This window comes from Microcaecilia unicolor, chromosome 6, assembly GCF_901765095.1.
Source record: "Microcaecilia unicolor chromosome 6, aMicUni1.1, whole genome shotgun sequence".
NCBI lineage: Eukaryota > Metazoa > Chordata > Amphibia > Gymnophiona > Siphonopidae > Microcaecilia > Microcaecilia unicolor.
The window spans coordinates 210,879,364-210,898,157 of record NC_044036.1 but is presented as its reverse complement, the minus strand read 5'-3'; the positions used below and the strand labels follow the sequence as shown (position 1 = coordinate 210,898,157).

The window sequence follows — 18,794 nt, the reverse complement described above, 5'->3', positions numbered from 1 at the left end:
CGGAAGATAAGACGTGCAGCAGCGTTCTGAACGGATTGAAGGGGGGATAGATGGCTAAGTGGGAGGCCAGTGAGGAGTAGGTTGCAATAGTCAAAGCGAGAGGTAATGAGAGAGTGGACGAGTGTTCGGGTGGTGTGCTCAGAGAGGAACAGGCGAATTTTGCTGATGTTATAGAGGAAGAAGCGACAGGTCTTGGCTATCTGCTGAATATGCGCACAGAAGGAGAGGGAGGAGTCGAAGATGACTCCGAGGTTGCGGGCAGATGAGACGGGGAGGATGAGGGTGTTATCAACTGAGATAGAGAGTGGAGGGAAAGGAGAAGTGGGTTTGGGTGGAAAGACAATAAGCTCGGTCTTAGCCATGTTCAGTTTCAGGTGGCGGTTGGACATCCAGGCAGCAATGTCAGATAGGCAGGCCGATACTTTGGCCTGGGTTTCCGCAGTGATGTCCGGTGTGGAGAGATAAAGCTGGGTGTCGTCAGCATAAAGATGATATTGGAAACCATGGGATGAGATCAGAAAGCCCAGAGAAGAGGTGTAGATTGAAAAGAGAAGGGGTCCAAGAACAGATCCCTGAGGAACTCCAACAGAGTGTGGAATGGGGGTGGAGGAAGATCCATGAGAATATACTCTGAATGTGCGGTGGGAGAGATAAGAGGAGAACCAGGAAAGGACAGAGCCCTGGAATCCAAATGAGGACAGCGTGTCAAAAGTGGCAGATAGGTCGCGGAGGGTGAGGATGGAGTAATGACCTTTGGATTTGGCAAGGAACAGGTCATTACAGACTTTAGATAGTGCCGTTTCTGTCGAGTGTAGAGGGCAAAAGCCGGATTGAAGCGGATCGAGGATGGCATGAGAGGAGAGAAAATCAAGCAACGGCTGTGAACGGCACGTTCAAGTAACTTGGAGAGGAAGGGCAGGAGGGAAATGGGGCAGTAGTTGGAGGGACAGGTAGGGTCTAGTGAAGGTTTTTTTGAGGAGTGGAGTGACTACAGCATGCTTGAAGGTGTCAGGGACCGTTGCAGTGGAGAGAGAGAGGTTCAGGATATGACAGATGGCAGGGGTGACAGTAGGAGAGATGGTGTTATGTAAGTTGGTGGGGATGGGATCAGAAGAATAGGTGGTGCATTTCGAGGATGAAAGAAGGTGGGCGGTTTCCTCCTCGGTGATATCAGGAAAAGAGGAGGAGGAGGCCTGGGTTGGATGGTTGAGGGAGTGGGTTAAAGGGTGAAGAGGAGGAGGAGGCTTGGTAGTGAATTTGAGGTTGATCTTCTGCACCTTGTCGCGGAAGTAGTCAGCCACTGATTGAGGAGAGAGTGAGGGGGGGTGGGAGCGGAGGGCACTTTGAGGAGGGAGTTAAGGGTGGCGAAGAGACGACGAGGGTTAGAGCTGAGAGAATTAGTCAATTGGGTATAATAATCCTGTTTGGCAAGGAATAGGGAGGCTTGGAAAGAGGATAGCATGAATTTATAATGAATGAAATTGGTATGGGTGCGAGATTGCCTCCAGAGGCGTTCAGCCGAACGGGCGCAGGAGCGAAGGTATCAGACGCAAGGGGTCAGCCAGGGCTGGGGATTAGTACGCCTTGTGGGACGGGAGATAGATGGTGCAAGGGTGTCCAGGGCAGAGGAGAGAGTGGTATTGTAAGCGGAGACAGCCTTGTCAACAGACTCGGAGGACATGATGGAAGGGAGGAGATTAGAGATACTAGAGGATAATGTGGGAGGGTCAACAGCCTGGAGATTCCTGAAAGTAGTGGTTAGTGTTGGGCGGGACTGAGGGGGAGGATGATGAAGTGTGAAGGTGATCAGGTGATGGTCTGAGAAAGGAAAAGCTGAGGCGCAGAAATTGGAGGGTGAGCAGGTAGAGGAGAGGACGAGGTCAAGACAGTGGCCAGTTTGGTGAGCAGGGGTGGTGGAGCTCAGTTGGAGGTTGAAGGAGGAGGTCAGAGTGAGGAACTGAGAAGCTTAAGAGTCGGATGGGTCATCAGCGTGTATGTTAAAGTCTCCAAGAATGAGGGACGGGGATGAGGGTTCAAGAAAAACGGACAGCCAGGCATCGAAGTCGGTAAGGAAGGAGGAGAGGGACTTGTCAGGGGGGGTGGTAAATAACAGCAACGCTGTGCGGCAGCGGGTAGAATAGATGGATGGAGTGAACTTCAAAGGATGAGAAGCAGTGAGACTGCGGTAGGAGGAGGGGTTGAAAGCTGCAAGAGGGCAAAAGTAGTAACCTGACGCCTCCTCCGCGGCCAACTGGGCAGGGAGAGTGGGAGAAAAGGTAACCTCCATGGCATAGGGCCGCGACTGCGCCAGAGTCGTCGGGGGTGAGCCAGGTTTCAGTTAGAGCGAGCAGTTGAAGGGAACGGGAGATGAAGAGATCATGGATGAAAAAGTTTGTTGCAGACCGAGCGGGCATTCCACAGGGCACACGAGAAGGGGAATAGAGATGAGATTGGAGACATCGCGGAATCGTTTGCATGGATAAGATGAGGACAGGTGTGGGGGACCTGGGTTGGGATTGATGTCTCCCGCGGATAGCAGGAGAAGGAGAAAGAAAGTGCGTAGGAGGGTGGGGGAGGTGGGGCGACAAAGGCGACGAATACGGGATGCGCTTAGGAGGAATGAGGAGGGGTTAATGGTAGGAAGGTAAAATTATGTATCATACCTGATAATTTTCTTTCCATTAATCATAGCTGATCAATGCATAGACTGGTGGGTTGTGTCCGTCTACCAGCAGGTGGAGATAGAGAGCAATCCTTTTGCCTCCCTATATGTGGTCATGTGCTGCCGGAAACTCCTCAGTATGTCGATATCAAAGCTCCATCCGCAGGACTCAGCACTTAGAGAATTACACCCACAAAGGGACACTCTGCCCAGCTCACCACCGCTAAAACGGGGGAGGGGAATTAACCCAGCTCATCCCCACACAAGTGGGGGAGGGGAATCCGTCCAGCTCATCCCCGCGGAGCGGGGGAGGGACACCACCCCGCCGATGCGGGGGGATCTGGCTTATCAGGCAACCGCAACCGCGGGAGGAGCTGACTGACCCTAACACCGCCGAAGCGAGAGGGGTACAAAGCTGCTCTACAGCCGCACGAAGCGGGAGGGAGCGCCGGCAGAATTTAGGTCTCAATCCAGCCCCGTAAAACGGAGGGGAGAGGAATGCAGCAGCTCACTGTAACACAAAATAGTCTCAACTCCTGAAGAATCCAATTGAAAAAACTTGAACACGAAGTCCTCCTGAACAGGAACTGAAGACTAAACTTGAACCTGAAATGCAACCAGAATAAAAACAGTACAGATATCTGGGAGGGGCTATGGATTGATCAGCTATGATTAATGGAAAGAAAATTATCAGGTATGATACATAATTTTACCTTCCATATCATCATGCTGATCAATCCATAGACTGGTGGGATGTACCGAAGCAGTACTCACCCAGGGCGGGACATAGAAATCCCTGACCGCAACACTGAAGCTCCAAACCGGGCCTCCGCCCAAGCAGCCACAGTCAAGCGGTAATGTCTGGAGAAGGTATGAGCCGATGCCCAAGTTGCCGCCTTGCAAATCTCTTCCAAGGAGACGGACCCGGCCTCCGCCATCGAGGCCGCCTGAGCTCTAGTGGAGTGAGCCTTCAGCCGGATAGGCGGCACCTTCCCTGCGGCCACATAAGCCGCTGCAATGGCTTCCTTGACCCATCTTGCCACTGTAGGCTTAGCAGCCTGCTGAGATAGAGAACATACTGAGGAGTTTCCGGCAGCACATGACCACATATAGGGAGGCAAAAGGATTGCTCTCTATCTCCACCTGCTGGTAGATGGACACAACCCACCAGTCTATGGATTGATCAGCATGATGATATGGAAGGAGGTGTTGAAGGTTGAGAGCTAGGAAGGAGGAGGAGGACAGGAGAGATGGTGAGGTGGTGGGGGATAGGGGTGGGTAGGGTACTGCAGTAGTGAGCAGGACGGAAGAGGACATGGATGGGCAGTGAGTTCCTGCGGTAGGCAGCAGTAGGGGGAGGGGGACAAGGTTAGGAAGGGACAGGGCAAGGAAGAGAATGTGAATAGGGGCCATGTACAGACGGATTGGGACGAGCTGGAACAGACAGCTTGGGACAAGCTAGAACGGACGGACTGGACTAAGCTGAGTAGAACTCATGAGCTAGTTGTCCTGATACTTGGTCCAAGGGGAGTAGACAGAGTTGTTAGTAGTAGTCCTTATGGGGTGCTATGAGATGAAAGATACACAGATTACAGTTCTAGGTGCAGATAACAGTTCTCGGTGCAAATTACAGGCATTTAAAGCGGATTACAGTTCTAAAAGCAATAGCATGCTATGAAATTACAGTTCAGACATGCTACAAAGCCTGCAATTTAAACAAATTATGCTACAGATACAGTGTTTTAACAGCATTATAGGTCGAATAACAGAGTAATACTGTGCTGAAAGGTGTTTTACGGGAGAAGAGAGGAGGTTTAAGAGGCCTCTGCTAAGGGGGGAGGAGGTACACGAGTCCTCTGCAGAAGCTATTGGAGTCCTTTGCACTGGCTCGCCTAGTTGGGCTCGCTCTACATTCATCAAGGTCAGGTTAATTTATTCGCATGGTTACCTTCAAGGACAGAGTCAACAATTCTGCAGTTCGTGGAATGGTTTACCCGGTGCTCCGATGGAGCCTGGTAGTTGTTCAGTTCAGGCTGCGCAGCACGGTCGCTTACTCGCGTGGTCACTCTCAAGGCCAGATTCGATAACCCTGCAGGTCGCAGAATGGTTTCCTCAGTGCTTTGATGGGGCTTAGTAGGTGTTCAATTCGCGTGGTTGGGTGGCAGGATAGTTGCTCCAGTTCGGTGGAGCGCTGGCAGTGTAGCGTCACTCGTATGTGGGTGGTAATCAGGCAAGCGCTAAGCTTGGGCGCTCGGAACCGTGGGCTCGCACAGTGTTTTCCGGCGGCAAGCCGGCCTACAGGAGTGGGAGAGAGCTTGCACTGGGCAAGGCTGATTCCGTTCCGACATTGGGCTGGGTGGACTCTGCGGTGTGCCGCGGTCCGGTAGTTCGCACTGTGTGATCTGGCAGTGGGAGCGGGGTAAGGCGGTTTGTTCGAGATGGAGGTCTGTGGGACGGCCCGTCCTTCCACGTTCCGTTCAATCTTCTCACACGCTCCTCGGCGGTCCGTGCTCTGCCTGGGCTTCGCCGTTGTCGGACGTCGAGCTCTGCAGTGCGGCGTTAGACCTCTGGCGAGAGGGGAGTCGTGACTTGTGCACGGCGGCTTTTCTCGTCTTGTCCGGTGGTCCGATCAGCGTGGCCGCGTGGTCAGGCACAGTTGCCCGCAGCGCTGCAACCAGGCATTGGTGTCTCTGGGGTGGCCGCGCAAAGCTGTGAACTACCAGCTATGGCTCACCCTTGTTTTCTCCCTACCGATGGACGACCCAGGTCGCTCTCCAAGTTGTGGCCCAGGGGCTATGCCAGCCCAGGAGCACTTCCAGCTCGGGAGCTTCTCACCTGAGCTCCTGTCCGTCAGCCATCTTGCCATCGTCCCATCCCCTGTATCATCTTTGTCGCCCTTCCCTGCACCTTTTCCAATTCCACTATGTCTTTTTTGAGGTGCGGCGACCAGAATTGAACACAATATTTGAGGTGCGGTCGCACCATGGAGCAATACAATGGCATAATAATATCCTTATTTTTGTTTTCAATCCCTTTAAAACACCCAAAAGTATCAGCTGTCTCAATACTTGAGGCTGGAAACAGTTGTGCTAGCCCTGGTATGTGGGATAGCCTTCCTAGTTATATGAGATCATGCGATAATGTTCAACAGTTTGAGCGCTTATTAAAAACTCTTTTTTTTTCTTCAGGACTTATCTAGAGGAATGATAAGAATTCAGTTAGAGAGCATGTGTGTCTCAGTCGATATTGCTAAGAGACAGCTTTGATGTTATTAGTCTGATGTCATTATATTTGCTTGATTTGTTATGCGCTTTGGTCAAAAACGGGATAAAAATGTGAAAAATTAATAAGAGACAGCCCAGCTTGAGCATAAGTAAAAGAAATGCAATCTGCCAGCCAACTGGAAATTATGCGTTTCCCCGAGGGCGACCCCAAACCTGTTGGGATAAAAAAAAACAAAAAGCTGGGTGGACCGTCTGCAGGGCCTAGTCCGCTCCAAATAAAGGCCAATGCTTGCTTACAGTCCAAAGTGTGCCGTCCATTTTCACCAGGATGGGCGCAAGATTTGGGGAAAAATGCTGGAAGGATGAAAGATTCATTCAGATTTAGGCAGGAACTTAAGGTGTGTGCAGAGTACTACTCTGTTATGATGAAATTTCATGTAAGGTGGATCCACTACTAAGGTCTGAAGCTCACCGACACTTCAGCTCGCAGGAACAGCCACCAAAAACAAGGAGCTTTCATCAGCTGAGTGAGGACAACGTTGAGGTCCCATGACACAGGCAGAGGTTTGACAGGGGGCTTTGTGGAAAGCAAAGCTCTCATGAGGTGAACCCCTATAGAACTGGTTTTAAGGCCAGACTCAGAGAGGTGCAGAAGGTATTTAAGCAGGCTCTGTGTAGGGCAAGAAAGAGGATCTAGGGCCTTGCCCTCACACCAGACGGCAAATCTTCTCCATTTGAAAGACCACCACCTCTTTGTGGAATCTTACCTGGAAGCCAGCAAAAACTTGGAGACATCCTCTGGAAGATGCAAGGAAGTAAATTCTAACCTCTCAGCATCCAAGCTAAAAGGGCCAGAGACTGGAGGTTGGGATGTAGAAGAGATCCCTCGTTCTGCGTTATGAGGGTCAGAAAACACTCCAATCTCCAACGTTCTTCAGAGGATAACTCCAGAAGAAGAGGGAATCAGATTTGCCTGGGCCAATATGGGGTGATCAGGAACATGGTTCCCCAGTCTTTCTTCAATGAAGTTTCCCACACAAGAGGAATGGGAGGATATGCATACAGAAAGGCCATTCCTCCAATGGTGGAGGAAGGCATCCAATGCTAGTTTGTCATGTGCTCTGAGCCTGGAATAATACTGAGGCACTTTGTGTTTGTAAGACATGGAAAAAAGATTCACTCTTGAAAAATCTCAAGGGCAACGCCCATGCTGAATGACCACTCGTGCGGTTGCATGACCCAACTCAAGTCTGTCAACCAAGGTGTTGGATTTGCCCGCCTGTTATATGGCCCTGAGAACTATCCTGTTCTGGACAGCCCAGTGCCACATCTGGATGGTCTCTTGACACAGAAGGTATGATTCGGTACCCCCTTCCTTGCTGGAGTAATACATTGCAACCTAATCGTCCATTTAAATAAGTACAATTTGGTTGAACAGCTAATCTCTGAAAGCCTTTAGAGCATTCCAGATTGCCCGTAGCTCTAGAAGGTTGATCTGAAGATCTGTTTCTTCAGCTGACCAAGAATTATCCTCCCCCAAGCAAGCCCACTATAAGTCTCCCATCATGCTGCATTGTTTTCTATTGGCTCCTTGTCTTTGGAACAGCTTACCTCCAGACATTAGATCTAAACTCTCCATACCCAGATTTAAAATAAAGCTTAAGTTTTTATTTCCAGAGGGCCTTTGGTTTTTCCCCTAAATAGTGGCCCTTGGGAAAATTCAGAGACGGTACTTTTTCCCTTCTTTACTCTCTACCCCCTCCTTTCTTGTTTTTTTTTTTCCTTTCCCCTATGTATGAATGTCACTTCATTAATAGCGTTCCTTTCTATTTTACATTTTGTTATTGTACACCTTTTTGATCTTCTGTGAGAAAAGGCGGTATATCAAGTTTGTAAAAACCATAAACATCCTGGGTGTGAAGCCCATCCAAATAAGCTCCCCATCCCAGACAGGACGCATCCATCGTCAGCACCTTCTGGGGCTGAGCAATTTGGGATGGAAGTCCCATGGTCAAATTGGATTAAACTGTCCACCAGAGGGACTGAACCAACTCTGGTGTTAGTCGGATAGCATCTACTATGTTCCCGGAGGCCAGACAACACTGGAAAGCCAAAATACACTGGGTGGTTCTCATGTGCAGATGTGTCAAGGAAGTGACATGCACCATGGAGGCCATTTGGCCAAGTAACCTCAACATCTGCTGAGCTGTGACCTGCTGGCTGGCTCCAACCCAACTGGCGTGTGCAACTAGAGCGTCCGCCCTTGACACAGGGAGAAAGGCTCATAACTGCTGTGTGTCTAGCAGGGCTCCAATGAATTCCAATTGCTGAGCCGGGAGCAGATGGGACATGGGATAGTTTAAAACAAACCTTAGTAGCTCCAGCACCCGAACAGTTCTCTGTATGGATTCCTGAGCACCATTCTACAACATGCTCTTTACCAGCCAATTGTCCAGGTAGGGAAACATATGGACTCCCACATCTGCATAGCGACACTGCAACTACCTCTCAACACTTGGTTAAAACTCTGGGAGCGGACACGAGACCAAACGGCAACATGGGATGCGAGTGTAGCTATCCTTTAAGTCCAGAGAGCATAGCCAATATTGAGCCTGAATCATTGAGAGAAGGGTGCCAAGGGAAACCATCCTGAACTTTTCTTTTGACCAGGAATTTGTTCAGGGCCCTTAGGTCTAGGATGGGACGCATCCCCCATGTTTTCTTTGGGACAAGAAAGTACCTGGAACAGAATCCTTTCCCTTCCTCCCTGGTGGAACGGGCTCTACTGCATTGGCCTTTAGAAGGGTGAAGAGTTCCTCTGCAAATACTACCTGTGCTGAGAACTGAAGGAACATGCTCTCGGAGGGCAATTTGGTGGTCTTTGATGTCAATGAAGGACATAACCGAATCGGGCAATCTGAAAAACCCACCAGTTGGAGTTTACAAGGGGCCATCTTTCTTGGAAAAAACTCAGTCTCTCTCCCTCCGGTAGGTCATCCAGAATGGTCACTGTTAAGGCGGCTATGCTCTGCTGGTGCCAATCAAACTCATCCCTGTTTTGACTGGGGAGCCGGCTGCGCCTTAGGGCGCACACTGCTGGCAAGAACAAGCACGCTGGCTCTGAGCCTGGCAAGAAGGCGCGAACTTTGCACCACTGAGTAGTAGGGAGCTCTCTTCATCTTACCTGAAAACTTCCTGGATCAGGAAGCTGCAGAAGGCATCCAGCAGGGGAGAGTATCGATGATATCGGTATGCTTTTTTATGAGGTCAGCGACCTCCTCCACCTTCTCTCCAAAAAAGGTTAACCCCACTCCCCCAGCACATGGTATGTGCCAATCTCTGCTGGACTGTGGGGTCCAAGTCAGAGGCACGCAGTCATGACAGTCTGTGCAATGCTGTATTCTGGGCAGACATCCTGGATGCCACATCAAAAGTATCGTAAGTGCCCTGGCCAAAAACATACGACATGCCTTCTGCTGCTCGGCTGGCTGGCGAAGAGATTCAGCCTGCTCCGGTGGGAGAGAGTCCACCAAATCAGTCATACTGTGCACCAAGTTCCCCAAGTAAAGGCTCATACAGAGTTGGTATGACTGCATTAGGAATATGAGCAAAGAGGCCCAAAACATTTTCTGCCCAAAAGAGTTCAGGGTTTGAGCTTCTCTGCCTGGGGGTGCTGAATCAAAGTCTCTAGAACTCCTGGCTCTTTTGAGCACGGATTCCACCACCAGGGAATGATGAGGCAACTGTGGCCTATCAAACCCAGGGGAACTCTGGATCCGATACATGCTATCTTCTTGGGGAGGACAGGGACAGACAGAGGGGACTCCCAGTTCGTCACCTGAATATCTTGTAAGATCTTGTGAAACAGGACCGTCACAACCACTCTAGGAGGAGAGTCATAGTCCAGGACCTTGAACATCTCAGCCCCGGGCTCGTCCTCAGTCTCCAAATGACTAGGGATAGCAGCCCGCCATCTCCATGACAAAAGCTGGGATGAAAGGTTCTCAGGTGGAGATTTTCTCCTTTCCTCAGGTGGAGAGGTGTCACAAGGGATATGATAGGACTCCTCCTCCAAGAAGTACAGTGGTTCCTCCTCAGACGCCCATGAGCACTCCGTGCTGGTATCAGCAAAGAACTCCTCATGGGAGGGCCGAGACTGCCTCAACAGAGAGAACTATGTCTTTGTCTGGAAGGGCATCGAGGTGTAGGCTCCACCCTTGATTCCGGCAAAGCTTCCTCCATCTATGTCGAGGGGGTGCCAGCATGGGCGGCTGTAGACACTAATACCACAGGCAGCACTGGCATCAGAGACCTCAACACAGGCTGAGGGCCTTGCGGAGCAGCAGGCTGAGGCATGGCTGGTGCAAACACCCCAAATGCCAACGCACTGTGTTGAAGAAGCCCTTCTAGATGCGCCTGAAGCACAGCCTGGATGCACTCATTGAGGGCCAATATCGGCAAAGTCTGGGGCGTCTGGTCAGAGACAGCCTGCTGAACCATCAGGGTCAGTGCACGAGCCTGGTCCTGGCTGCATGGAGTTCCCCATGTCAGCATTTCCTCGATGGAGAGAGAGCACTCCTCCAGGCACTGACACTTCAGAACTCTTAGCACCCTGGTGCTCCCTGCATTGAGGGGGATCGATGCTTGTGCTTCTTAGCCTTCGCCGAACGCCAAGCATCAACACTCCACAGTGTCAACGAGGACAACATCGAATCCTCGTGCCCTTGGTATTGGGTTTGATGCTGACTGGTCCTGGGGGCTCTGCCCAGTGAGGATACAGCACAGTGAGCATAATGATAATGATGAACTGAGTTTGGACAAATAAGGACAGAGGAGATTGACTCAGTGTAGAAGGAAAATGTCATGTGACATAATAGAATGCGTGTATACCTGAGTCTTGTATGACAGTTGCCAAAGGACTTAAATTTCTCTTCAAACAGTTACTGCACTCTAGCCATAATTTCTACTTTTGATTCTTGTATGTCACAAAGTACCAGGTCTAGACCAGGCTACTACACTGTTTCTTGCTCCACAGCTATACCTTTGCCCATCTCTGGTGATGTTATACTGATATATATAGAGTGAGTGTAGAAAGTAAAACCTGTAGCTGTATTGCATATTTTTTAATCCTTCTCCCTGCTTTGCCTGTCATTTTCAGCCACTGGCTTGTAGAATCCGGATCGTTCCACCTCTATTATTTCCAAAGTTAGAGCTCTACCACCTTGATCCTGCACTTACTGGAACTGGAAATCTATCCGCTAATTCAAAAATTCTCTCTTGGAAGTTTACAAGCACTTATAGTGAATATCAAATTATTGTACTGCATGCAGAACTATCGATTGAAGAATATAACATGAGAGAAAACAAATTATTACCTAGTGTATGCTCACAGCTGCGGCACAGATCACTGAGACTGGCTGCAGGCTGCTGAAGGTCCATTCTGGGGGCAGTTGGAGGATTAGGATTCTTCCAGCCATTACACTTACAAGAATCACTGACCTAAAGATATCATAAAAAATGAATGTTATTGCAACCAGCTGTGTGCAACACAAAACCAAGCCAAGAAAATTTACATCAAGGACAAAGGTTGTCTTTATACCAAATGGATGCGTAAACCATATGTGCATTTCAATGCCAAAAGTACAACCATAAAACCGCATGCACACATATGTGAATGGACACACATTTCAGTTACTTTTTGTGAGAATTACATAGACAATACAGCACAATCAACAATCACAGCTTCTGCTACTTCAGTGTTTTTCTGACAATACAATTAAATTTACAATAGGTCTCTCCACCCCAAACCATTCAAGATCCTACACACACAGAAACCAATCAGATAATATAAAAGTTCTGTTGCACAGCCAAAGGAACCCTTCCATTTTGCTTCTGGCCAAATACCATTCAGCTGGTCTGTAAAAAAAAATTTAGAAAGGCTCAACCTTTGTCCTCAAACTTGATGCTATTGTTTATGTTTATTTCAATTTCCTATACCACTATTCATAATTTCCTGCACATTTGCCTGCCCAACTAGAAGGCCATGGGGCTCGTTTTCAAAACACTTAGGGGGTCTTTTACTAAAGCTTAGCTTGAGTTATCTGCAGCAGGGCCCTTAGGAATAAAATGGGCCTTGCTGCAGATAACTTGAACTAAGCTTTAGTAAAAGACCCCCTTAGACTTACAAAGTTCCATAGATTACTATGGACCCTTGTAAGTCTAAGGGCCATGTTTACTAAGGGGCATTAGCATTTTTAACGCGCCTACAATTAGCACGCACGCTAACTGTGTAGGTACCTGTAGGAATATTGTAGACACGTACACAGTTAACACGTGTGCATGCTTAAAGCGAATGCTACATACCTGTAGAAGGTATTCTCCGAGGACAGCAGGCTGATTGTTCTCACTGATGGGTGACGTCCACGGCAGCCCCTCCAATCAGAAACTTCACTAGCAAAGGCCTTTGCTAGTCCTCGCACGCCAATGCGCACCGCACATGCGCGGCCGTCTTCCCGCTCGAACCGGCTCGTGTTCGTCAGTCCCATATGTAGCAAGACAAAGACAAGGGAAGACACAACTCCAAAGGGGAGGCGGGCGGGTTTGTGAGAACAATCAGCCTGCTGTCCTCGGAGAATACCTTCTACAGGTATGTAGCATTCGCTTTCTCAGAGGACAAGCAGGCTGCTTGTTCTCACTGATGGGGTATCCCTAGCCCCCAGGCTCACTCAAAACAACAAACATGGTCAATTGGGCCTCGCAACGGCGAGGACATAACTGAGATTGACCTAACAATTTATCCAACTAACTGAGAGTGTAGCCTGGAACAGAATAAACATGGGCCTAGGGGGGTGGAGTTGTATTCTAAACCCCGAACAGATTCTGAAGCACTGCCCGAATCAACTGTCGCGTCGGGTATCCTGCTGCAAGCAGTAATGAGATGTGAATGTGTGGACAGATGACCACGTCGCAGCTTTGCAGATCTCTTCAATAGTGGCTGACTTCAAGTGGGCCACTGACGCAGCCATGGCTCTGACATTGTGAACCGTGACATGACCCTCAAAAGCCAGCCCAGCCTGGGCGTAAGTGAAGGAAATGCAATCTGCTAGCCAATTGGATATGGTGCGTTTCCCCACAGCCACTCCCCTCCTGTTGGGATCAAAAGAAACAAACAATTGGGCGGACTGTCTGTTGGGCTGTGTCCGCTCCAGATAGAAGGCCAATGCTCTCTTGCAGTCCAATGTGTGCAGCTGACGTTCAGCAGGGCAGGAATGAGGACGGGGAAAGAATGTTGGCAAGACAATTGACTGGTTCAGATGGAACTCCGACACTACCTTTGGCAAGAACTTAGGGTAAGTGTGGAGGACTACTCTGTTATGATGAAATTTGGTGTAAGGGGCCTGGGCTACCAGGGCCTGAAGCTCACTGACTCTACGAGCTGAAGTAACTGCCACCAAGAAAATGACCTTCCAGGTCAAGTACTTCAGATGGCAGGAGTCCAGTGGCTCAAAAGGAGGTTTCATCAGCTGGGTGAGAACGACATTGAGATCCCATGACACTGTAGGAGGTTTGACGGGGGGGCTTAGACAAAAGCAAACCTCTCATGAAGCGAACAACTAAAGGCTGTCCTGAGATCGGCTTACCTTCCACACGGTAATGGTATGCACTGATTGCACTAAGGTGAACCCTTACAGAGTTGGTCTTGAGACCAGACTCAGACAAGTGCAGAAGGTAGTCAAGCAGGGTCTGTGTAGGACAAGAGCGAGGATCTAGGGCCTTGCTGTCACAACAGACGGCAAACCTCCTCCATAAAAAGAAGTAACTCCTCTTAGTGGAATCTTTCCTGGAAGCAAGCAAAATGCGGGAGACACCCTCTAACAGACCCAAAGAGGTAAAGTCTACGCTCTCAATATCCAGGCCGTGAGAGCCAGAGACTGGAGGTTGGGATGCAGAAGCGCCCCTTCGTCCTGTGAGATGAGGGTCGGAAAACACTCCAATCTCCACGGTTCTTTGGAGAACAACTCCAGAAGAAGAGGGAACCAGATCTGACGCGGCCAAAACGGAGCAATCAGAATCATGGTGCCTCGGTCTTGCTTGAGTTTCAACAGAGGTATGGGAGGATAAGCATACAGTAGACCTTCCCCCCCAGTCCAGGAGGAAGGCATCCGATGCCAGTCTGCCGGGGGCCTGAAGTCTGGAACAGAACTGAGGGACTTTGTGGTTGGCTCGAGATGCAAAGAGATCTACCAAGGGGGTGCCTCACACCTGGAAGATCTGGCGCACTACCCGGGAGTTGAGCGACCACTCGTGAGGTTGCATAATCCTGCTCAGCCTGTCGGCCAGACTGTTGTTTACGCCTGCCAGATATGTGGCTTGGAGCAACATGCCGTGACGGCGAGCACAGAGCCACATGCTGACGGCTTCCTGACACAGGGGGCGAGATCCGGTGCCCCCCTGCTTGTTGATGTAATACATGGCAACCTGGTTGTCTGTCTGAATTTGGATAATTTGGTGGGACAGCCGATCTCTGAAAGCCTTCAGAGCGTTCCAGACCGCTCGTAACTCCAGAAGATTGATCCGCAGATCGCGTTCCTGGAGGGACCAGCTTCCCTGGATGTGAAGCCCATCGACATGAGCTCCCCACCCCAGGAGAGACGCATCCGTAGTCAGCACTTTTTGTGGCTGAAATATTTGGAAAGGACGTCCCAGAGTCAAATTGGACCAAATCGTCCACCAATACAGGGATTTGAGAAAACTCGTGGACAGGTGGATCACGTCTTCTAGATCCCCAGCAGCCTGAAACCACTGGGAAGCTAGGGTCCATTGAGCAGATCGCATGTGAAGGCGGGCCATGGGAGTCACATGAACTGTGGAGGCCATGTGGCCCAACAATCTCAACATCTGCCGAGCTGTGATCTGCTGGGAAGCTCGCACCCGAGAGACGAGGGACAACAAGTTGTTGGCTCTCGTCTCTGTGAGATAGGCACGAGCCGTCCGAGAATCCAGCAGAGCTCCTATGAATTCGAGTCTCTGTACTGGAAGAAGATGGGACTTTGGATAATTTATCACAAACCCCAGTAGCTCCAGGAGGCGAATAGTCATCTGTATGGACTGTAGAGCTCCTGCCTCGGATGTGTTCTTCACCAGCCAATCGTCGAGATAGGGGAACACATGTACTCCCATCCTGCGAAGCGCCGCTGCTACTACAGCCAGGCACTTTGTGAACACTCTGGGCGCAGAGGCAAGCCCAAAGGGTAGCACACAGTACTGGAAGTGACATGTGCCCAGCTGAAATCGCAGATACTGCCTGTGAGCTGGCAGCATCGGGATGTGCGTGTAGGCGTCCTTCAAGTCCAGAGAGCATAGCCAGTCGTTTTCCTGAATCATGGGGAGAAGGGTGCCAGGAAAAGCATCCTGAACTTTTCCTTGACCAGATATTTGTTCAGGGCCCTTAGGTCTAGGATGGGACGCATCCCCCCTGTTTTCTTTTCCACAAGGAAGTACCTGGAATAGAATCCCAGCCCTTCTTGCCCGGATGGCACGGGCTCGACCACATTGGCGCTGAGAAGGGCGGAGAGTTCCTCTGCAAGTACCTGCTTGTGCTGGAAGCTGTAAGATTGAGCTCCCGGTGGGCAATTTGGAGGTTTCGAGGCCAAATTTAGGGTGTATCCTTGCCGGACTATTTGAAGAACCCAACGGTCGGAGGTTATGAGAGGCCACGTTTGGTGAAAAACTTTCAACCTCCCCCCGACCGGCAGATCGCCAGGCACTGATACGTTGATGTCGGCTATGCTCTGCTGGAGCCAGTCAAAAGCTCGTCCCCTGCTTTTGCTGGGGAGCTGTGGGGCCTTGCTGAGGCGCACGCTGCTGACGAGAGCGAGCGCGCTGGGGCTTAGCCTGGGCCGCAGGCTGCCGAGAAGGAGGATTGTACCTACGCTTACCAGAAGAGTAGGGAACAGTCTTCCTTCCCCCATAAAAACGTCTACCTGAGGAGGTAGATGCTGAAGGCTGCCGGTGGGAGAACTTGTCGAAAGCGGTATCCCGCTGGTGGAGCTGCTCTACCACCTGTTCGACTTTCTCTCCAAAAATGTTGTCCGCTCGGCAGGGGAGTCCGCAATCCGCAGATGGATTCTATTCTCCAGGTCGGAGGCACGCAGCCATGAGAGTCTGCGCATCACCACACCTTGAGCAGCGGCCCTGGACGCGACATCAAAGGTATCATATAACCCTCTGGCCAGGAATTTTCTGCACGCCTTCAGCTGCCTGACCACCTCCTGAAATGGCTTGGCTTCCTCAGGAGGGAGCTTGTCCACCAAGCCCGCCAACTGCCGCACATTGTTCCGCATATGGATGCTCGTGTAGAGCTGGTAGGACTGAATTTTGGCCACGAGCATAGAAGACTGGTAGGCCTTCCTCCCAAAGGAGTCTAAGGTTCTAGAGTCTTTGCCCGGGGGCGCCGAAGCATGCTCCCTAGAACTCTTAGCCTTCTTTAGGGCCAGATCCACCACACCAGAGTCGTGAGGCAACTGAGTGCGCATCAGCTCTGGGTCCCCATGGATCCAGTACTGAGACTCGATCTTCATGGGAATGTGGGGATTAGTTAAAGGCTTGGTCCAGTTCACCAGCAATGTCTTTTTTAGGACATGATGCATGGGTACTGTGGACGCTTCCTTAGGTGGAGAAGGATAGTCCAAGAGCTCAAACATTTCAGCCCTGGGCTCATCCTCCACGACCACCGGGAAGGGGATGGCCGTAGACATCTCCCGGACAAAGGCCGCAAAAGACAGACTCTCGGGAGGAGAAAGCTGCCTTTCAGGGGAGGGAGTGGGATCAGAAGGAAGGCCATCAGACTCCTCGTCAGAGAAATATCTGATGTCCTCCTCTTCCTCCCACGAGGCCTCACCATCGGTATCAGACACAAGTTCACGGACCTGTGTCTGAAGCCGTGCCCGACTCGACTCCATGGAATCACAGCCATGGTGGGAGCGTCGAGAGGTAGACTCCCTCGCCAGCACCGGCGAAGCTCCCTCCGCCGACGTCGTCGGGGAGCCTTCCTGGGAGGCGGCCGCAAGTGGTACCGATGTCGGAGACCTCACCCCGGGCAAGGGGCCAGCCGGCTCCTTACTCGACGGTACCGGTGGCGCAAGCACTCCCGGTACCGGAGGGGAAGGGCGCAACAGCTCTCCCAGGATCTCCGTGAGAACGGCCCGGAGACTCTCGTGCAGAGCGGCTGTGGAGAAAGACATGGAAGCCGATGCAGGCATCGAGGTCAGAGTCTGTTCCAGGCGTGGAGGCTGTTCCGGGCTGTCCAAGGTGGAGCGCATCGACACCTCCTGAACAGAGGGTGAGCGGTCCTCCCGGTGCCGATGCCTACTGGGTGCCGACTCCCTCGGCGACCCAGAGCTCTCGGTACCAATGCGGGAAGGTGACCGGTGTCGATGCTTCTTTGATTTTTTCAAATGAAGCATGTCACCGGAGCTTCCCGGTACCGACGAGGAGGACGTAGAATCCAGCCGTCTCTTCCTCGGGGCCGAGGCCGAAGAAGGTCGGTGTCGGGGGGGCTGTACCGCAGGAGCCCTCAGGGTAGGGGGAGACCCACCCGAAGGCTCACCGCCACCAGCAGGGGAATGGACAGCCCTCACCTGCACTCCAGTCGAAGCACCACCGTCTGACAACAACAGCAACAGCGGAGGTCCCGGTACCACCGATGCCGCCTTCCGATGTCTCGGTACCGACGATGCAGAGGGTCGATACCTCGATGCAGTCGATGCCGAGGTCGAAGGTCTTGATTCTGTCGACATCGATGCACTCGATGCCTCCGGTGCTGTTGTCGACGAAGAGCCCGAGAACAACACGTTCCACTGGGCCAATCTCGCTACCTGAGTCCTCTTCTGTAAAAGAGCACAAAGACTGCAGGCCTGCGGGCGATGCCCAGCCCCCAGACACTGAAGACACGACGACGCGTGCCTATCAGTGAGCGAGATTACCCAGGCACACTGGGTGCACTTCTTGAAGCCGCTGGAAGACTTCAATGACATGGGCGGAAAAATCACGCCGGCGAAATCAAAATTCGCGATGGTGACGAAGGGCACCAAAAATAAGGGAGAGAGAAAAACCCGTACCGAGGCCACAAAAAAGGCCTACCCCGAAAGCGAAAGGAAACTTACGTCGGGGAAAACAAACTGGACACACGGGAAGGGACAAAGACCGAGGTCTTTCTTTTTTTTTTTTGCGAAATCGCGAAGATGCGCGAGGGTCAACTTAAGGGGCGCGAAACGGCGGTAAAACACGACCGTCCCGAGCGCGGACAAAAGAAGACTGACGAACACTAGCCGGTTCGGACGGGAAGACGGCCGCGCATGCACGGTGCGCATGGGCGCGCGAGGACTAGCAAAGGCCTTTGCTAGTGAAGTTTCCGATTGGAGGGGCTGCCGTGGACGACACCCATCAGTAAGAACAAGCAGCCTGCTTGTCCTCGGAGAATGCATGTTAAAAATGCTAACGCGCCTATAACGTGGCTTAGTAAACAGAGCACTAAGTGCTTTGAAAATATGCCCCTATGTATAAGAGCTGCTGCTCATGTACCCTGCACTTTGTAACAGGAGCAGCTGAACACTTTTAGTTGCTGGGGGTCAAAACTGTTTATCGGTTATTAAAATTTTCTATACCACTTTCTTTGCATGCATATTAAAGTGGTTTACATAAAAATATTAAGTAGAGAGGTGTGGTAGCCATGTTAGTCCACTCTTAAAGGTTATCAATAGAAATCAAATAAAATAAAACATGGAAAAGAAAATAAGATGATACCTTTTTTATTGGACATAACTTAATACATTTCTTGATTAGCTTTCGAAGGTTGCCCTTCTTCGTCAGATCGGAAATAAGCAAATGTATTAGTTGATAGTATATAT

General features: G+C 50.9%; 1 protein-coding gene across 1 annotated transcript in view; it reads right to left on the bottom strand.

The window, feature by feature from the left end:
* Positions 1-18,794, bottom strand: part of LOC115471985 (histone acetyltransferase KAT2A-like) — a 754,860-nt gene that overhangs the window by 720,355 nt on the left and 15,711 nt on the right. The window contains 1 exon segment of the mRNA XM_030205993.1: positions 11,262-11,385. Coding sequence (XP_030061853.1) covers positions 11,262-11,385 — 124 coding nt within the window.